The sequence below is a fragment of the Desmodus rotundus genome, chromosome 4 (assembly GCF_022682495.2).
Source record: "Desmodus rotundus isolate HL8 chromosome 4, HLdesRot8A.1, whole genome shotgun sequence".
Taxonomy (NCBI): domain Eukaryota; kingdom Metazoa; phylum Chordata; class Mammalia; order Chiroptera; family Phyllostomidae; genus Desmodus; species Desmodus rotundus.
Window position 1 is genome coordinate 112,671,618 of NC_071390.1, and position 20,842 is coordinate 112,692,459.

The 20,842-nt window shown below is 39.4% G+C and overlaps 1 protein-coding gene across 2 annotated transcripts in view; it reads right to left on the reverse strand.

Moving 5' to 3' along the window:
* The window catches only part of TAF3 (TATA-box binding protein associated factor 3), a 166,768-nt gene extending 152,521 nt beyond the window's left edge, over positions 1-14,247 (reverse strand). The window contains exons 1-2 of one of the 2 annotated variants that reach the window (XM_024580386.3): positions 13,876-14,247; positions 8,943-9,185 (exon numbers count right to left, since the gene is read on the reverse strand). In XM_024580386.3, coding sequence (XP_024436154.1) covers positions 8,943-9,185; positions 13,876-14,041 — 409 coding nt within the window. In that variant the 5' untranslated portion in view covers positions 14,042-14,247. The remainder of the gene's footprint in view (positions 1-8,942; positions 9,186-13,875) is intronic. The other variant, XM_053922045.1, reaches the window with a different exon arrangement.
* Between the last annotated feature and the right edge of the window lie 6,595 nt (positions 14,248-20,842).

Sequence of the window (20,842 nt, forward strand, 5' to 3'; positions counted from 1 at the left end):
GCCCAATTTGCCTGTGGGTAGCAGAGGAAGTGACTGAAAGCCCATTGAAAGGTGAGCAAGCAGCATTGTTCCCTCTTGGACCCCTCCGCCAAATACAGCACCACAACGCAGTGATGTTGGTTGCCCTGCCCTGGTGAACACCTAGGGCTCCGCCCCTCACTATTTAATAGGCATGCCGAGACTAAATGAAAGAACAGATCAAAGCTCCAGAAAAAAATACAACTAAGTGATGAAGAGATAGCAAACTTACCAGATGCAGAGTCCAAAACACTGGTAATCAGGATGCTCACAGAAATGGTTGAGTATGGTCACAAAAGAGAGGAAAAAGTGGAGGCTTTGAAGAGTGAAATAAAGGAAAATGTACAGGGAACCAACAGTGAAGGGAAGGAAACTGGGACTCAAATCAACGGTCTGAAGCAGAAGGAAGAAATTAACATTCAATCAGAACAGAATGAAGAAACAAGAATTCAAACACACAAGGAGAGGCTTAGGAACCTCTGGGAAAACTTTAAACATTACAACATCTGAATCATAGGGGTGCCAGGAGAAGAAGAAGAGCAAGAAATTGAAAATTTATTTTAAAAAATAATGAAGGAGAACTTCCCTAATCTGGCAAAGAAATAGACTTCCAGGAAGTCCAGGAAGCTCAGAGACCCCAAAGAAGTTGGACCCAAGGAAGCACACACCAAGGCACATCATAATGACATTACTCAAGATTAAAGATAAGGAGAGAATCTTAAAAGCAGCAAGAGAAAAGGAGACAGTTACCTACAAAGGAGTCCCCATTAGACTATCAGCTGATTTCTCAGAACAATACCTGCAGGCAAGAAGGGGCTGGAAAGAAGTACTCAAAGTCATGAAAGGCAAGGACCTACATCCAAGATTACTCTATCCAGCAAAGCTATCATTTAGAATGGGATGTCAGATAAAGTGCTTCCCAGATAAGGTTAAGTTAAAGGAGTTCATCATCACCAAGCCCTTATTACATGAAATGTTAAAGAGACTTATCTAAGAAAAAGATAAAAAATATGAACAGTAAAATGACCACAAACTCACAACTATCAACAACTGAACCTAAAAAAACAAAAACAAAAACAAACTAAGCAAACTAGAACAGGAACAGATCCACAGAAATAGAGATCATATGGACGGTTATCAGTGGGGAGGTGAAGCGGGGGAGTGGGGGAAAAGGTACAGGGAATAAGATGCATAAATGGTAGGTACAAAATATACAGGGGGAGGTTAAGTACAGTATGGGAAATGGAAAAGCCAAAGAACTTATATGTATGACCAATGGACATGAACTAAGGTGGCGGAATGATGGTGGGAGGGGGGTACAGAGTGGAGGGGGATAAAGTGGGAAAAATGGGACAAGCTGTAATAGCATAACCAATAAATATTTTTTAAAACAAAATGTATTCTTATTTTTACAAATCCAGACAGACTAAAAGGAAAAAACTTCAGTAGGGAAGACAATTTTGGCCAAGTCGACTATAAATTTAGTCTGTCAAATCTGTGTGTGCTGGTAGGGCAAAAGTAGATTTATAGTTGTGAATATGCAAAACACAGTTTGTTCTTGTATTATTATTTATGAACTATTGTATTGTTTTCCATACTCACAACTGTAAACCTGCTTTTGCCCCACCCTATGCACCCATAAGGACGCCCAAAGGAGAGGAACTGCAAATCAGCCTAAGTAAAGATATAGAAGCACGTGGTTCTTTTGGGAAAACATAAGCAAGTTAATGATTCTAGAGATTAAAGTCTGAAGCAATGAGGGGCAGAAAATTAATATGTAAATGTAGGCAGAAATGCCATCATGGAGGGCCCTGTATTTTTACACAGAGAAATTTGTACTGAACATCACAAGTCAGTCACCACAAATCAGCCCTCAGGGCTCAGATACTGGAGGATTAAGAAAAACAAACAAACAAAAACTCCCCGCTACTACCTTGAATACCAAAGTATTCAGATACAAAGAATACTTTGCCCAGACTCTTGCCCTCCAGGCCTGCAAGGTCTTGAGGGGGAAGTATGAGAAGGTTAACGGAGGCCAATTGTGAGGTTGAAATTAGGGCCCAGAGGCATTCTGCTAGCCTGTCCATTAAGACTGGCTTAATGATGGTACCGCTCCACTTAGGAACCTCCTGCCCATACAGAGATTGCCAACAACCACAGAAAAAAAGTCAAAACCGAGGAGGGAGGGACATATTATTCATGCCTCTCCCTTCAATCCTGTTCCTTGTATAGGACTCAACACATACTGGGGATCCTAGATGCAGTACTGAATGACATCAACTACCCTAAATCCAGCTCAGCTCTCAATTTACAGCGAAGTAAATTGAATTTACAAGGCAAGTTAATTTACCCCCTACCCCCTTTTTTAAACTTCCATTATTCCTTCTGTAAAGTGAGAATGATAATTGCACCTGTCTTTAGGGGCTGTTTCAAGATTAATGAGATAATGCTAATGAAAATACCATGTGATAGCAAGGACAAATTATCTGAAAGCTGCTTTCATATTCCTATTTCCACATAAACACAATATTAATATTTTAGTAACTAAAAAGCTGTACAATTTCCTCAATAATATTCTAATATTCTATTAGTAAGTAATCACAGTCGTAAGAATAAACATCTTTTCTCTAGAATAAGTAAACCTATTTGTATTTTGAATTAAAAAGAAATTTCTCTCATAGATATTTCTGGTTTTCTTTGAGAAAAAAAGGTTGCACACAGTAGAGAAAGCTAATAGTGTTTTATATTGCAGAATATACTTGCTTCCTGTTTAACAGTTTATTGTGGAAGGAGAGTTCAGACAAAAGATGAAAATTTAAATGAAGGGAATAAGTATTTTAGAAATTTTTAGGAAGCAAACTTCGCAGAACTGGTTATGGGAATGAAGCAGCAGGAGGAAAGGGACCAAAGAAAACTCTCACTTTTCTAGCTGGAGTGACTGGGTAGTAGATGGTGCCGCCAATTAAAATGGATAACACAGGGGTATTAAAGTAGGAAAACATATGTAGCCTCTGACACACCAATTTGAGGTGCCTATGGGAAATGTGGAAACAACCCATTGACAACTGGATACAGAGTCTAAAAAGCATAGTACGCAGATACAGTTTGGGGGGTCATCAGTACCCAAATAACAGCGGAAACCATAAGAGTACAGAATATCACACACTGAAACTGAGTATAGTGAGAAAAACAGAAGGTCAAAGATAAAATTTGGAACCACTAACATTTTAGAGGTAGAAGAGCCATAGAAGACGAGCACATAAAAGGCACAGAAAATGAATCAGTCATATATGAAGAATTAAGAGAGCGTGATGTCACCGAAGAAAAGCAGTTTCAAGAAGTACCCAACAGTGATAAATCCAAGAAGATGCCCTAAAGGAAAGCCTGGAAGAAAGTGGCAGGTATGGCAATGCAGTTTTTAGATCTCACCAAATTACCACATAAAAATAAAACAATTAACATACTAAGGTATTAAAGCATATGCACTGATGCCAAAATACAATCAGGTGACCACCAATAGCCACCAAACCCAAGTATTACCCATCTATACAGGGGCAAGTGGCGAGAAGCAGTGGGGACACTGGCCCGAAAGAGGAGGCCCTTAGCATTCAGTATTTCGGTATTCACCGAAAGCCTGGCAGGCTACGTAAGAAGAGTGGCTGAGGCTGAGAAGTGTCTGGAGACTTCCGGGACGGGTAAGTGACAGGGGTTGGGGTGTTGGGGGTGAGATCTATGGGGAGGGAAGAGTTAAGCCCCTGAACTTTCAAATCCAACCCTTTGTCACTCACTCTAGGGCAGAGCCCACTAAGAAAAAACTTGCTGAGACTAGAATCAAAACTGACCAGAAAAACAAAAAGAAAAAAAAAAAAACCCTAGCATTAAGGCAAGAGAAGATTCAGATAAAATTGGTGGAAGAAAACAGAAAATCTCATAAAGCTACCCTATTTTTGAAGAACACAAAAGGAGGGAGCACGTAAAGTTAGAAAAACCATCCTGAACTCCGGAACTTCCTTCTAGATGTTCAGAAAAACTATACTCACATATCATTTCTATAACAAAAAGGAGATTAAATACAAAAATAACATCCCTACAGGCAATAGAAGCATATGAAAAGCAGAGTCCAAAAACAGATGAAAACTGTAACATTCTACTTTAAAATGGTCTAAAAGTCATAAAGGAACACAAATTGGAGAAACTCAGCCATGAGGTGACAGAACTCAAGAAAGCAGCTATATGAGCTAATGATTGGCACATGGCACAATCATAAAAACTGGGGTGACTAAAAGAACATAAGCAAAAAACCATTTTTTACCTGCTTTAGTAATCATGAACAATAAAGTACTAATATTATATGTGTAATCTAGGATATGGCCAAATGAATAATTATGGAATGTCTTATTATTTTTTTTATCCCTGGGAACCAGAATTAATGTTATGGACAAAAGTATTTACTGATATAACATAAAAGTAAAAACCCTATGGTCCTGAATTTAAATTAGAAATATCTGTATAAAATCATGAGTTACCTTATCTGTTATCTGTCTATGTACTCACACATATCTATATGTATGTTTTTAAGTGTAAATATTTAATTACTATTGCCAAGAAACAATGACAACCCAGTTGTAGTAGTACCCCAAGCACCCATACTGCGGACTTGAAATGCCATTTCCCAAGAAGCGCAGGGTTTCTTGGAAAAAATGATTGATTCCAAGTGCAGAACAAGAATATACAAGATGAGCCTAGAACAATTTGATATACCAGATAGCAAGGGCTCTATCGAAGACTATTAGCAACATGTCGAAAAGACTCAGAAGTCAGATTGAAAAAGCTGTCTCTGGCCAGGGATGGGACAATGTGAGTTGCAATAGGGTATAACTAATTAGTCACCTATGCATGACCAAGAACGAACTCAGTATCTAAAAAACTGGGTATATAAAATCAAAGAAACAGGCATGTCTCTTCCTTTCCCTGTGTGAATTGTATCACTAAGTAACTCAATAATAGATGAGGGAAAGGATTTCCTCATAAAATTATTTCAACTAAACAATGAAGTATAGACAAAATGATGGAATATCACTACCCTGCAGCCCCTAATTAATAGATCTAGGCATTGAGCATCAATACTGCTAATACCAAAAAAAAAAAAACAAAACCCCAACAACAACAACAATGTGAAAAGCAGACAGGAGCCTCCTGGCAAAAAACCCAACACTGCATACATCCTGCCAAAGGTACTGAACCAGAGTCTGATCCAGCCTCAGATTCTCGTTGCCAATTTGCAAGAAACACATTTAACTGTACAATGAGTACAGAATCAGCAAAACCCAGACTGTGGCAATCCTGTAAGTAAAACCGCCCAGATTCTTCAACGAATACACTGGAAGAAAAAGAAAGGGACTTGGCAGGGTCAGGGCTAGTGGATGGGCAGCTGTAGACTGAAATGACTTAAAAGACATGTAAAGTAAAAAGAGAGGGCTGTTAAAGAAACAAAAGTGTCAGAATACACACAGCAGCTTTCAAACATGCAATACGGGATTATTAACCACAGTCGCGACGTTGTACATTGTATCCCATGACATTTTTGCAATTGCGAGTTTGTATCCTTTGACCCCTTCAACCATTTCACCTGTTCCCCCCCACCTCTGGCAACCATAAATCTGTTCTCTATGAGCTTGTTTTCTTTTTTTAATTAATAAATTATGCATTATTATATGTTTTACTGATGATAAATGTAAGGTTCAGAAAGGTAAAATGACTTGGTAAGACTATAAACTCAGTAACTAGTTGAATTCTGCCTGAACGGCTCCATGTAGCCCGTGCTCTTTCTACCATAGCCTGTTGCCCTTTCAGTCCTTCTGTTCTTCTTTTTTTCTTTCTATCTGTGGTTAAGTCTTTCTACTCCTATACACTTACCATCATAGAGAAGACAAAGAAAGGCTTTTTTGACATGAACCAAGTTGAAGTGTTGATAAGATGATAGTCCCATGACAGTACTTTGCTAATAATGTTTTATAACCAAAGTCAGGCATCTCACATGTAGCTCTTGAGGAAATAAAACAAAAATAAAGAACTTGGCAAACAGGTGTTATCAAAGTTGTTCATGTCTGTACCACACTTTGTAGCACTAACCAGAAGACTAGGAACTGTCTAACATGCTGTACCCATGAAAAAAAGAAATTTCAGATTGTAACAATTTATTAAGTTGATTTGTGTGGCTATATTTAAAAAAAGGTAACCACAGGATTGCATTTTATATCCTTTATCCTGAACAGGGCAAAGGTTTTGATAAGCATCTTACTGTCCTTCCTATTACTTATTGCATACTTATGAATCATATGCATAGTTTATGAATCAGCAAATTTCTACTCCTTAAAGAATCCCTAAGTGCTATCTAAAAAGAACAGTGTTCAAGCTTATGTTATTTTCCTTTTTAGTGATTTTATGCATTTATTTTTAGAAAGAGGGAAAGGGGGAGAGAAAAAGGAGAGAAGCATTAATGTGAAAGAGAAACATCAACTGGTTGCCTCTCTTACATGCCCTGACAAGGTACCGAACCTGAAACGCAGACATGTGCCCTGATCGGAAAACTGAACCAGTGGCCTTTGGCTTTGAGGAACAATGCCCAACCAACTGAGCCACACGGGTCAGGGCTATTTTCCATTTTAAATGTTTATAATTTATATTGCATAAAACGTCAAAGGAAATAAGAATATTCTTTTCTTCAAATATTCCAGAACAGAAACTCAAAAATTTTACGATAGTAATTTCTGACATAAATCAGTATCTCAAGTCACTAACTTGTTTTTCATACTCCTTCACTTCCCAATATAAATCTAATATCTTAATTACATTTCCTTGGCAGTATTTAAACATGATAACCATATCGCTTTAAGAGAATTGTATTGTGTATTATTCGCAAGTTATAAAAATAAAACAACAGGGACCAAATAGGTAAGTGGAGATTTTTATCAAAGTCCTAGGCTTGGTTTTGAGTAGTGAGTTTGTTAGAGCTTATTTATAAAAAATAATTAAATAACTCTCTAAATAAATGAACGAAGGTTTTGTATGGGCCAAACATAAGCCTGTGCACAAATCAAGGATTAAGATTAATCAAATATCCATCTGAGCCTAAATTATTACAAAGTCCAGAAAAAATCAATTTAACTATTAAATAGGTATAATAGAAGACAGAAAGATATGCAAATTACAAACTGTTAGATTTCGAAAGCTCCAAAGGGCAGAAAGAAAACGGACTGACGTTTTTTAAATAGAGAAGAAAGTAGTTAGGGCTCAATCACATGTCACTTGGTAATGTACGTAAGTCTGGTCATTAGACTTTACCTCGGTCTTCATTCACTGATAGAAAACTCATAATCACTGTGTATCGTTCTGAGGATCACTGATGTGCCAGTTATTCACATATTAGTGTCTTTCCTTTAGTTCCCTCCTACAGAAAGCTTTAAGTTTTCTCCTAGCGTTTGGTTACCATTCATGTTTTCTTAGCACGGATCCAAATGTGTACTTCTAAGTGCCTTTCAGCTAAAAATTTCAGAGCCACAAAAAGATTATTCTTAAAGTACAAGAGGACATATCATGGATTTAATATTTAGCATGGCTTTCATAAAAATGTCTAGAAAGCTTAATAAATTATATTTAATGACAAGAGCCAACAAGGAAATTCCAGGCCTACCTGACATCCACAACCTGTCTGTAAGAGAGAATGGAGTTTGTTTCAATCAGGTCTCTGCAAGAAATCCTTCTTTGAAAGTATTGATATGAAATGCATTTTATATGTTTTTAGAATAAATAAGTATGTGTTTAGAGAAGTTGTAAAAATATATAAGTTTCTAAGATCAAAACCAATGATATCAGGGAATACGAAGTTTAAAGAGAATGACTCTACGTAGGGGATTACAAACAGTAAGATATCCTCAAGGGCAATAAAAGCTACAAATACAAATAAACTCGAAGGTGGGAAAGAGAAAGAATGTCAGGCTGTTACAGAGGCAGTGGGTGAGGGGGATGAGCAGTCACTGTTCAATGGTTACAGATTAGAAGGTGAAAAAGTTCAGAGATGGATGGTGGTGACAGCAACTCAACAATGTGAACAATGCCCCTGAATTAGACATCTAAGAAGAGTTAAAATGGTCCATTTTATGTTAGGCGTATTTTATTACAATAAAAAATCATAAGTAAAAGTTATTTCTGCCATCATTTGCATTATTCTGAAATACATCTATGGTTTTAGATTTTTAAAAAAAGAAATGAATTCCTATTTTTTACAAGAAAAAAACATCTTGCATCTTTAGAATCTAAGTAAACCTAAATGATCAAAATGTAAAAGCATGCAAAAAAAGGGAACTCTGCAATGACTGATTACTGTGCCTGATTAGCTATTATTTTATAATAAAAAATTCTATATAACCAAACAATAAACATTCTACTTATCATTAAATAATGAAGACAAATCTTCAAAATATTAGAGAATGTTCACTCACTGTTTCCAGAAGCATCCAACTCACATTAATAATAAGCAGGAAGGAAAAGAGCTACCCCAATTTTTCTGCTTCAAAGGTTCCTAAGTTAAACATCCATTCTTATATAATACATCCACTGAAAGGCTTCTCTGTGGTTATGGTCAGCTTTCCCCTTCTTAAAAATTTACAAAGGAAATAAATGCCTCATCAGACAAAACTTTGATAATGCCACACTCTGCCTGGTGATACCAGGTGTAAGTTTGTTGACTTAAAGGTTAGAATTATTTGTAAATAACATTAAGATATTTTGATTGCATTTGTTGAATTTATATGTTAGCAACGCATTTTATATAATTCAGTTAGGAAAACTAAGAAGACTAAAACCCCATTAAAATAGTTACATGAGTATATATGAGTAAGAAACAAACAAAAAAAATCACAAACCTTCTTGAGAAGACACAATGGGTGGCAAGTAATCAGGAATGTATTCTTTTCTTTCCTCTGCATCTTTACTTCCAGGCTGAGGAAACTGGAGTACATTGTTCTTGCTAACAGGAAACGAAGGAATTTGATGTGGGAAAGTGACAGGTTCAATATTGTGGATATAGTCTTCTAGTTCATTAAGACTGACTCCCATAAGTTGGAAAGCTTCACTGACATCATCCAAAATTGGGTCAGTTCGGCCATCTGAAACAAAGTCAAAAGCAAAGCAATTATTTCAAGAAAAATTCCATGAATATTTTTAAACACATTAAGAAAAAATTATTAACTAAATATGTACCAGAATCAAGTATATTATATACTCAAGACCTAATTGTTGGAAATAATTTAATAAATTTTAAATAGAACATACTGTTTAAACATCAGAAAGCTGATTCTTAAAGTCAATTTTAAATATGATCTGACAACCAGCCAGAACACCACAAAAAATTTATACTAACAATTCGCTGGTATAGAACAAGTATCAAAAGTAGTTTAGGGATGGTCCACACATCTGGAACAGTGGCTGACACAAAATAAATGCCCAGTGAGTATTATTATTATTTTTTTTATTAAATAACTAGAATGCTGTGTTAAGTAAATGGTCACTACATGTTTTCTGTTGTTCAATGATACACCTCTAGAACCAAACGCAATGAGTGGCACAAAATTGGCACTCAATAAATAGTTGTTAAGTGAATTCTACCGTTGAATCAATTTTTAAATCCAAGGAAATTTTCAGAAAGAACTTAGATCATAAAGGTAATTTACATATAAATTTTAAATGTAATTAAAAGACACTATATAAAAGAGATACAGATAAAAAGATTAAAAGTTATATATAGTAAGATTCTCTTTAGAAAAAGAAGTTTCTCCTATGTCTACCCTTAGCAGAACTTAAGGTCTCTACATCTTTTAAAACTTCCATGAAGCCCTGGCTGGTGTGGCTCAGTGGACTGAGTGCTGGCCTGGGAACTGAAAAATTGCCAGATGGATTCCCAGTCAGGGAAGATGCCTGGGTTGCAGGCCAGATCCCCAGTTGGGGGCGTGCGAGAGGCAAATGATTGGTATTTCTCTCCTTCTTTTTCTCCCTTCCCCTCTCCCTAAAAAGTAAATTAAAAATCTTTAAAAAAAAATAAAAAACTCCTATGAAAATTGCAGTTCCTGATTTCCAAAAGCCTAAAAAAAAATTTTTACTGAAATTTCCTATGATTACTTCTAATTTATGTGCCTGAAATTAAATTATGCTATAAAACGAAAAGAATAATCCAATGTTTGTGAAATTAGAAACATGATTGCTCACATATACATAGGAAAGGAAAGTTCTGGAAGGATATATATCCAACTGTTAACAGGTTAAGGGGGTAAAACCTGCAGGACAAGGGAAGAAAAGAGTTGAAGGAGGAGACTTTCATTCTAACTTCAAACACTTCTCTGAGTTTTTGAGTAGTCTTGGGAGTTTTTCTACAAGTATGGGTTACTTCTATGATGTATAATAAATAAAATTAATAGTCATTCTTCCTCTTAATTACGTAGATATACATTCCAATTCTCATAGTCCTATTAAAGGCATTATTATTCTCTTAATCTAAAAAATAAAATCATCTTAAATTTCTCCATATGCTTTGCAATTTCAATCTAAGTCCTTTTGGTACTTCCTACTCCTCACCCTCATTTCCTTCTTGGCCCTGGATTTCAGAATTTTTTCTGTCTATTCCTACTATCACTATCTCAGTATAGCTTCAAGTTCTCCCACTTGAGTCTCTCTTGCACTTGACTGACAGTATAATACTCTTAAAATGTCACTTTCATTATACCATTCCCTTCCTTAGGAAAATGCATGATTTCTACCACATTTTAATTTGTCTTAAGTCCCTCTCTAGCCTGATTTCACTCTTCAACATCTTCCTCTAAAACCCACCATTGGCTAAATATGTCAAGCTGGCCGCCACACTGGTACCTTTATCACGTTTAATTTCACTTGGGTGTCTTAGTTTATGCTTTTCTCTAACCCAGCATGCTTTCCTCCCTTATATGACCGTACTTCATAATTCAACTCAAATGTCATTTTTTCTGTGAAGTAATCCTGACCCAGAACCCACAGCCAACAACCACCGCTCCTGTACCACATTCCTTTTGCATTTGCTGCCTACATCATGCAAGTATTAAATGATGGTACCAATCTTTAGAGTCCTTCTGAAATATTTAGCACCTGCTTTCAGATCACGCACACGTATTTTATACATAACATAACACATACAGACACATCTGCCCCGGAATACTGTGACCAATCATTACTTTAGGGAAATTTAAAAATGCATTATTTGTTGAATTAATAGTAACTTCTAATAATTGCTTTACCTTGAAAGCATTTTTAAAAAAGGAACAAATACCATCAGTTTGTTGTTGTTGACATTTTGATGCCTATGTACAAATCTTATGGGCAGGGATTGTGCCAAAGTACTTTAATGTCTCCAAAACCTAGCACAATACATGCATGGTTCATAAGTGGCTCATTTGGCTCAATAAATGTCTGTTGAAAAGACGAAAAGGATTTTCTAAAAAGATTTCATTTATTATTTATTTTTAGAGAATGGGGATGGGAGGGAGAAAGAGAGGGAGAGAAACCTCGAGTGGGGACCTGGCCCGCAACCCAGGCACTCGCCCTGACCAGGAATCGAACTGGCAACCTTTCAGTTTGTGGTACAAAGCCCAACCCACTGAACCACACCAGTCACAGCAAGACAAAAAGGACTTAAAGAAATAGAATATAAGACTGTATGGTAGTAATCTGAGGTTATAGAATTCAAAATTAAAATAAGGATAATAAAGAAAAAAGAATCTAAAAAAGAAGTCTGTAACTAATAAGTATACCAAGAATTAGCATTTTTAAAAAGTCACCAAACCACAATGGAAAATAATGAACCTGATAATTGCATTCTCACTAAAAGCAAAAAAAAATCAACTACAGAAATTGGGTAATTAGAAAAGGGGTTCACATTAACTCATAACAATAATCAGTTAATGACTTTGGAATACCTGCTTTCTTGGAGTGCCGGCACTCATTCAGTTTCAGTGTATAGGGCAGGAAAAGTAACTATGTATTCAGGGAATATCCTGATTACCTAAAGGTATACCACATCTGTTCTTATTTAAGGAACTTGGTAGCAAAAATATAATCTAGACTATGCATAACCGTAACAGGATTCTCAAGGACCTTGAAAGAGGGGGCAGGAGGGAAAAGAAGCAAAAGCCAAGAAGTACTGTAGTATGCTGGCGGTGTACTTTGAAGATAACAATGAATGAGAGTTACGTATTCATTGAAATCAAGCATTCAAAAAAAAAGTACACACTTTTAAAACTCAAAAAGTGAAGTGATTACATAGCTCTTATGGTTGTAGATTATCAGCTTATTCACTTATTCAGCAAATAGTTCCTGATGCCCAGCATGCTGGGTTACAGAATACAAATATAATAAATTTGTCTCCTGGGGAGGATATAGGAGAAGGTGAGAGATAAACACAGATGATTACAAACCAAGGTGTTAAGTAACATAACAGGTACACTCACAGACTTATGAGAACAAGTAACATGAGTTCCCTAGGCAAGTGACAAGTGAATCTCAAAATATAAGTAGTACTAGTGGTGGACCAGGGGGTGAATGACCCTCTAGGAAACAGCATGTACATAGGAACGGAGAGCTTAAAATGTTTTGGAAAAAGGAAGTAGTTGAGCATGGTTGCAGATTAGGATGGCAGGATGGCAGAAGATAAGAAAAATAACTCACAAAAAGAACTGAGTGTTAAGATATTAGATTTTCAGCCTGTAAACAACTGAAATATTTTAAAGAACAGCATAACCAGATTTGTGTTATGGACAAATTATTTTGGCAGCACTATGAAAGCTGGAGTGGAAGTTGGGTTCTAAAAAGTAAAGTGTATCCATGGGTCTCAATTTTTCAGTCGGGGAGTCATTTTAACAAAACAAAATTTCCTACTAAATATTTCACCGAGTTCTCCAGTTTACCACCTTAACAATAACGATCCAAAATTTAAGTAAGGAGTAGTTTTCTCTCCAAGCACAAGCATCACATCAATGAGATGATGTATGGCTTCTATTAAATATTCCAAATGATTAAACACCACCAGCTATAGATACTACCAGGCACATTCACTTAAAAACCAAAAGTACTGTATCTCAGAATACCTGAGGAACCTTGTAAATTGCCTGTAATCCCCCTACCAAACTTTGACAACCCCTGACAAAAATACAAAGGAGGAAATCAATGGGCGCCTGTTAATTTAAGTGAAAGTTCATCTCAGTGAAACTGACAAAGCTGGCCTTGGGGAAGGAGTAAAGAGAGACGCTGTCTATGAAATGAACAGACACAGAAAGAGGCACTGTCCCTAATAGAACAGAGCTGTCAACGACTTGTGTTATGAGCTGAAGAATGGCTAGGCTTGTAAGAAACGGCCGGTAGACGGAGCGCCTGTGACAACTAGTTGTAGTAGTTTGCGGGCAAGGCAGGAAAAGGACCCAAGTAAAAGAGACTATGGCATTCTGGAGGTGGTTCTACAGGCAGCAAAACATGAGACCAGGAGAAAGACCGATGCACATTACAGATCAGAGAAGAGTAAGAGGGTGTGGAGCTGGGAGCCAACACAGGGCTCCCGGCTGGAGGCGGGAAGTTAGCGGACAAGGAAGAGACACCACAAGGATGACTAGTGTTTCCAGGGACAGTGGAAGCGGAGGGGCGTCAGGGACCACGAAGATTCACCATCTCGGGGTAGAAGTGAAGGACGCACACCTCAGAGACGCTGGGATAGCGATGGGGAGACCGGAGGTGTCACTCGTGACTGTCCAGAGGCAGCCCTCCCGCACCCAGCCCGGTACTCACAGAGCTCAGAGTACCGATGGCAGCCCCGTCCCAACTGCTGCAGATAGCGCTGCAGCACGTCCGTGAGGAGGTGGCAGGCGCTGAGTTGCACCGAGTCCCAGCCCAGCGCCTGGCAGATCTGCGCCACCGAGACCCTCAACAACGACCTGGAGTAACTCTCGCACATCCCGCTCCGTGGACTCCACCGCAGCACTGGCTGCCACTTCTCTCCACCCCCACCGCCTAACCTTAGCAGAGCCCCCGATTCATCCTCTAGGGCCCCTGCGGCGGGGAAATCGTCCCTCCGACCCCTGGCGACCACCTCAAAGCCTCAGCAGCACGGAGCGCGCCAGCCTGAGAGCCGCCATTTTGGACTCGCTCCGCCTCCCGCTGGACGGTCGCCGGGGCAAGGCAGCACTAGCCGAAGGCCGAGAGCGCCGAGGAGGAAGCTCCGCCCCGTAGGAGCAGAGCGATGGTGTCGGTATCGATTCTTGAGATTGGAAGGTTGGAGGAAACGGTCTCCCATCGCAGGTGGGGGTGCAACTGAGAAGGTAGATACTTGGGGCTTTCCTGGTGGGGGTTGGGGGGCTTACTTGGAAAGGAAGGGAGAAGGGATTGTCAGTGCCTTAGGGGCAAAAGAGGGAATCAGGATGTAAAATGAAAAACGCGGGTGTTAGGAAGAAGTGGGAACCCGAGAGCCTGGAGTGCAGGGATTTGAGGCGTGGAAACGTGAGTGCTCCCGGAGACGCCGGTCTGATCCGGTCTTGCCTCTGCTCAAAGAAAACAAGCAAAAACAACCTTAGCTACTTATAGATTGTATAGATTAAATCAAGTCCAAGCTGTTCACCATGCCATTCTGAGCCCTTCATCAGCAGGGCGGGGACTAGGGTGAGGAGCGTGTGGAAGAAAAGGGGCCATATATTTAACCTGACAAGCTCAGGGGAGGCCTGCGTGGTGGCCTTACAAACTCAGGAGACTTAAGGTAACCACAAAGAATGGTCTGAAATTTAAAACTTTCTAACTAAAAGCAGGTCGTGGCGGGAGTCCTGCTAGGCTGGTATTTTCCCCTAACAAAGGTCGTTCTTTACCTTAACAGCCTCTCTGTTGTCTTTTCGCATCTACTTTTGGAATGTCAAATTTCCTTTCTCCAGACCCCTCAAAGCACAGGAACCGCACCAGGGGGAGACCACAAATACCCACATTATTATTATTATTCTGTTAATTGTTGGTGTAGCCCACCTGTGTTAAAGTGTCTATCATTTTACTTTTTACCCAATCCCAGAGGTTTCGATGCTTTGTTTTCTCCCGCCTCCCTTATCTATCACCAATGGATTTCATGTAACGTACTTATGCCTCCTCTTTTGATTGTAATGTATAAAATGAGGTGCAAAAGTGCCATTCTCCGGAGGATTTTCTCAACTCGTTGAGGTTATGGTTCCCGGCAGTTGTCAGTTTGGCTCAAATAAACTCATAAAAATTTTTACAGGCTTGTATGTTTCTTATGTTGACATGAATTAGATACTGGCCTCGATGCAAAATTTATGGGAGCACCAGAAATTTAATCAAGATCAATAATGTTTTTACACACACACACACACACACACACACACACATATATATATATATATATATATATATATAAAAATTCAAACCGCTGCCAAAATAATTTCTGCCTCACTCACTTCTTTATAAAACCAGCCCTCGTTCCAATAAAATTTTGACAAAAGCAGGTGTCCTACAGTGGGCCGCAGTTTGCCCATGTCAATCACTTTGTCAAAGGAAAAGAGAACTCAGTTGCCTACAGAGGCCAAACAAATGCCTTAAATCAATGAAGCTGGCAGGGAGTATGGGGAATTTTTGCCTACTCTTGAGCCTTCTCCCAGCTCTGAGTGTTACCAGATCTTTCCAATTTGCCAGAAATTGGGATTTTATGATAAGTGCCTCAATTTCTAAATATTTGGAATATATTTTAAAGTTTTAATTTGCAAACATACTAATCCCATGATTAATCCCATGATTACAGGGACTACTGTTTCTTAAATATGTGTGTGTGTGTTTTCCCTACAGGCTCAGAGTGTTTATTCTTCCTTTCCCCTCTGTATTGTCTCTCAGTTTCTCTATTATACCTATCACAGTGCATTTAGTGTTTGAGTTTACATGCCTCATCCAGTAAGTTGTGAATTTGAGTGGCTTTATATTCCCTCTACAGGGACTATTCAATCAGAACCTTGAACATAATATATATCCAAATTTTAAAAATCTTAGAAACCCAACAGAACCGAAAATATGGTACTTCAACTGAATGACCATCTGCAGAGAAGGAGCAAGGCGCTAAGTGGCAGGGTGCCTATAATTTCTCCATCGACCCTTACGACCCCAAGATTATCAGGGACTTTTTGGATACTGAATCTATGGGACACTTTAGTCATAGCCTTACTTGACCATTCTGTAACCATATGATAGCGTTGAATACAAATTTAATTGTAAAATTCTTGTACCTTGATTTCACAACATCCCATTTTTTGCTGTTCCTTCAGTACCTCTGGAGGTGGTTCTTACATCTCTAATTGGGCCCCTCTTCATTTGCATGTTTGTGCTTTAACCCCTTAACATTACATTTTGGAAAATTTCAAACTTACAGAAAAGTGTAAACAGGTATACCCTTCAAGTAGATTCACTAATTATTAACATTGTCAATGTATACAATGTGCACACACATGCGCATTCCTGTCTTTTTCCAGAACAGTTTAAAAATATTAGCAAAATTCATGGTATTTAACCCAGAAATACTTTACCATGAATCTCCCTACAACAGGGACATTCCCCTACATAATTGTGTCACAGGTTCAGTTCCCCATGAAGCCAGTTGTGAGATGAAATTCAACCTGCAGAGTTTATTAAGGAGTGCTCCTGGGACCACCACCTGTGCAAGGGAAGGAGAGGGAGTACACTTTCAGAGAGGGCCTCAGCCAATCTCACAGGGAGTTCTGAAGCTTGATGGCCCTTCAGATTTGTCCTGAGATGGAACTAGGTGGCTGGACCTTTATAGTCCCATGTAAGGTGTGTGATCTTAGGCAAAGATGCTCTCTGAAACAGAGGCAATTCCAAAGGAAGGCAGAAGTCCTTTAGTCCTGAGGAGATCTGAGCAGGAATACTACATTATAGTTTTCACTACTGTATCAGTCCCCTTAGGCTGCCATGGCAAAATACCACGGACTGGGCAACAAATTTATTTCTCACAATTCTGGAGGCTGGAAGTCAAGATCAGGGCGCCAAGCAGGTTGCAGTGAGGGCCCTCTTCCAGTGTGCAGACTTCTGTTCTCATATCTTCACAAGGTGGTAGGGGCCTGGGAGCTCTGTGGGATCTTGTTTATGACAGCATGAATCCCGTTCACAAGGGTTCCACCCTCATGATGCAACTACCTCCTCAAGGCCCTACCTTCTAACACCATCGTGTTGGGTGTAAAGATTCCAACGTGTGAGTTTTGGCAGGACCCAAACATTCAAACCATGGCAACTGCGGTCCACTCCTTGTACCCTTAGATCCATCTCTTGGTGTAAATTTGAGGAATGGCTCCTCCAGGGTCCTGGAGGACAGGGCCTCTTCTCCGAGAGAAAAAGGGGAGGGACATGAGACAAGTTACAGCCCTTAAGTGCCACAGCAGGGCCTCTGTTAATCCTGTCGTCTTCCTCCATTCTTCTAGATTTGTCACCTTCAGCTAGCACCACCACTGGGCTCCATGGCTTACCTAGTGGCACCACCCAGACCCTCGTGTGCAGGAGGTTCTCAGCGCCTGGTTTTTGTGCCCTTTTCAGACTGGCTGCTAAACCTGTGTATAGACCATCAACATTAGGCGAGAGAGTACCAAGATACACCCAGCCAGATCACTTGGATACAGAATGTTTTTCCTTACCCCCATTATGTAACAGCAATGATTAGGGTCAGTTACTTCTGCCCGCAGGGTGCCGCCTCTTTGCATGCTGTCTCCTGGCCATAGTGCCCAGCTAGCAACTGTAGCTAATGTTTCAGTCGAGCTCCTGTGTCCTCTGCTGAAAAACATTCCCAGTTTTGGAAATCAAAACTATCAACCTGGGGAAGCCAAACTTGCAGAGACAAGAACAATTTCCCAGGTGGGTCACTGGGAGTGATGGTAATAAGCGGGGCAACTCTGGCTTCCACTGTGTGTGGTGTAACTATTGGGAACCCAGCATCCTGGGGGACTGTGCCCCATCCTCGTAAGGCATTGCCTATGAGCTGGTGCTCTAGTTGTGCCTTTCGAAGGGGGTTTCTCTGCTCTGCCAGGCTGATAGTTTGATACCTGACACAACTAGATTTCATGGTCACGTGCCTACTCCCAGCCTCCTTTGTTGTAAAATGGCTCCCTTCTTTGACACAGTGGGATATAGGACGCCAGCACATCAAATACCATGAAAAAGAATGGCAAACCTATATCCAGAACATGTGCCTATTCCTGACGAGACAAATGGCTGCTCTTTCTAGGGTGAAAGGGGCCATTGTGGTCAAACTGCCAAGTGGTTGGTTGGTCTCCTTAGAGTGTATTTATTATAGTTTGTTCAGACTGCCATAGCAGAATGACGGACTGGGGGACTTAAGAGACATTTATTTTCTAACAGTTCTGGAGGCTGGAAGTTCAGGGTACCAGCACGATAGAGTTCCTTAGTCTTCCCCTCTCCTTCGCTTGAAGTCATTTTGATTTCTGAAACTTTGTGACATTTTTCTCTGAAAGCTTTTAGGTCTCTACCTGCATTACTCTGAAATGTCACATGATAATCTTGAATGAGCATCCTTGGACAAGTCTTTGCACCTATGAGTACTTCTGTAGACTAGACTATTAGAAGTGGAACCGACTAAAACTACATACATTTTGAAATTTAGTAGACACTGCCAAATTGCTGTAAGACCGCAAACTTGCACTAACAGTGTATGAAATTGGTTCCCTCTACTCTCTAAAACGCTGATCTTTCCCAGTCTCATGGATGAAGACAATTGACTATTCACTGTCATTTTAAAAATTGAGATTTTACCTTTTTTTTCATTGAAATAGGATTTCTTAGCATATTAGTGACATAACACTTCTACCATTTGTTTTGCAATTTAAAATTAGGGGAGTTTGTGTTACTGCTGTTGGATAAGAATGCACTATCAATTTTCCTGGTCTTACATACCATCTGATCATATAATGGGAAGCAATACTGAATGTGGGGAAATGGCAGTATTAGAATTTTTACATTTTTATTCCACTACCTACAGACCCAGCACAGGCTCTTGAGAAATCAAGCTAAAGCAATTTCAATTGCTTTACCAATCACACATAGGGAAGGTAGTTTTATCATAGAGCAGTGGTTAAGATCCTAGACTCTGGAGCAAACTGGATTAGAATCCCAAGTCAGCCCTACCAACTGTGACCTTGAGTGAGTTACATCTTTAATTATCTGTAAAATGGAGGTTGAAATGGCACTTACATTACAGGGTTGTTACGAGAATTAATATTTGCAAAATATTTAGAATCTTGACATGGGATGAGTGCAGTGTCTGTGATTAAATGTTGCCTGATCTGTGTAAAAGTGATCAGTTTAACATAACATTTATTGATCTCTTCTACGCATTGGAATTCAAACTCTGAAGATACGATAATTAAAACACTTCTCTATAGGAGCTTATAGTGTTGAGAAGACAAGCAAATAGTGACAAAATGTGGTAAGGGACACTCAGCCAAATGTGGGAGAGCTGGAGGAAGTGATATTTAGACTGAGTCCTCAAGAACTAATGACCAAAAAATACAGTAAAAAAATAAAGAACAAACGACCATCTAACCACTATGCTGGATACCTGAAACAACTATAATCTTGTCACCTGTAATTGGGTGGGGGGGAAGCATGGCAATAAATAAATAATACCCGCCCCCCGCCCCCAAAAGAACCAATGACCCACAGTGGAAATTAGAAAACTACTGGGGCAAGGTGAAACTAGAAGGGTTATCTGGGACAGGACTATGAGCGTACTGTGCTCTATAGTTTAGACAGGTAGAAAGGAGTCTTAAAGTGTAACTTGAATCTTTTTACCCAAGTTATACCCCTCTTTTTTTGCTAAGTGTCATAACAGTGCAATTATAATGAAAAAATGTTTGCATTAGCATTTTTTCAAAGTTTTTTTTTTTTTATAGAGGGGAAGGGAGAGAGGGAGAAACATCAGTGTGTTGCCTCTTGCACACTGCCCCTACTGGGGGCCTGGCCCGCAACCCAGGTATGTGCCCTGACTGAGAATTGAACCAGTGACCCTTTGCTACCATCAGTGCCCCCCCATCTCTTCTGAACCTGTTACACTGCAGTCAGCCCAACAGATTGTTTATCTTCTGTTGTGCTATTCCTGCTTTTCCTCTACTAGTCTAGAACATCCACTTCATTCTCACAGGAGTGTTCTGCTAGCCTGGAAACTGGCAGGCCAGTGTGTTTAAAAGCAAAATTAAAAAACCCGCAGCACCCCATTCCCACTTGACATTCAAAGGTATCTGGTTCTTGGTTCACACTACACTTGGCCCAGTGGCTCACTATGGCCAGCTGTTTGCATTTGCTGACCCACCCAGAAGTGGCTCATAAAATTTTAAGGAAGCTAGAAAATGACCCTGAGCTAGTGTTCAATTTATCTAGCAGCCTTCTCACAGTGGCAGTACTGTTCTTTATAGCTGTGTGTGTGCTAACCATTTTTTTATATTACTCACTGTTCGTTTTTATAGTCATTGGCAAAATAATACTTTTCATACACGTATTTTACTTCATGGTTTTTCAAAGAGTAATATACCTCAAAACTGTTAACTGAGAATGGGTTTTATATTTTTACATATTTTTAAGATTTTATTTATTTACCTTCAGAGTGTGGAAGGAAGAGGAAGAGAAACATCAGTGTGGCTGCCTGTTGCACACCCCCGACCAGGGACCTGGCCCGCAACCCAGGCATGTGCCCTGACTG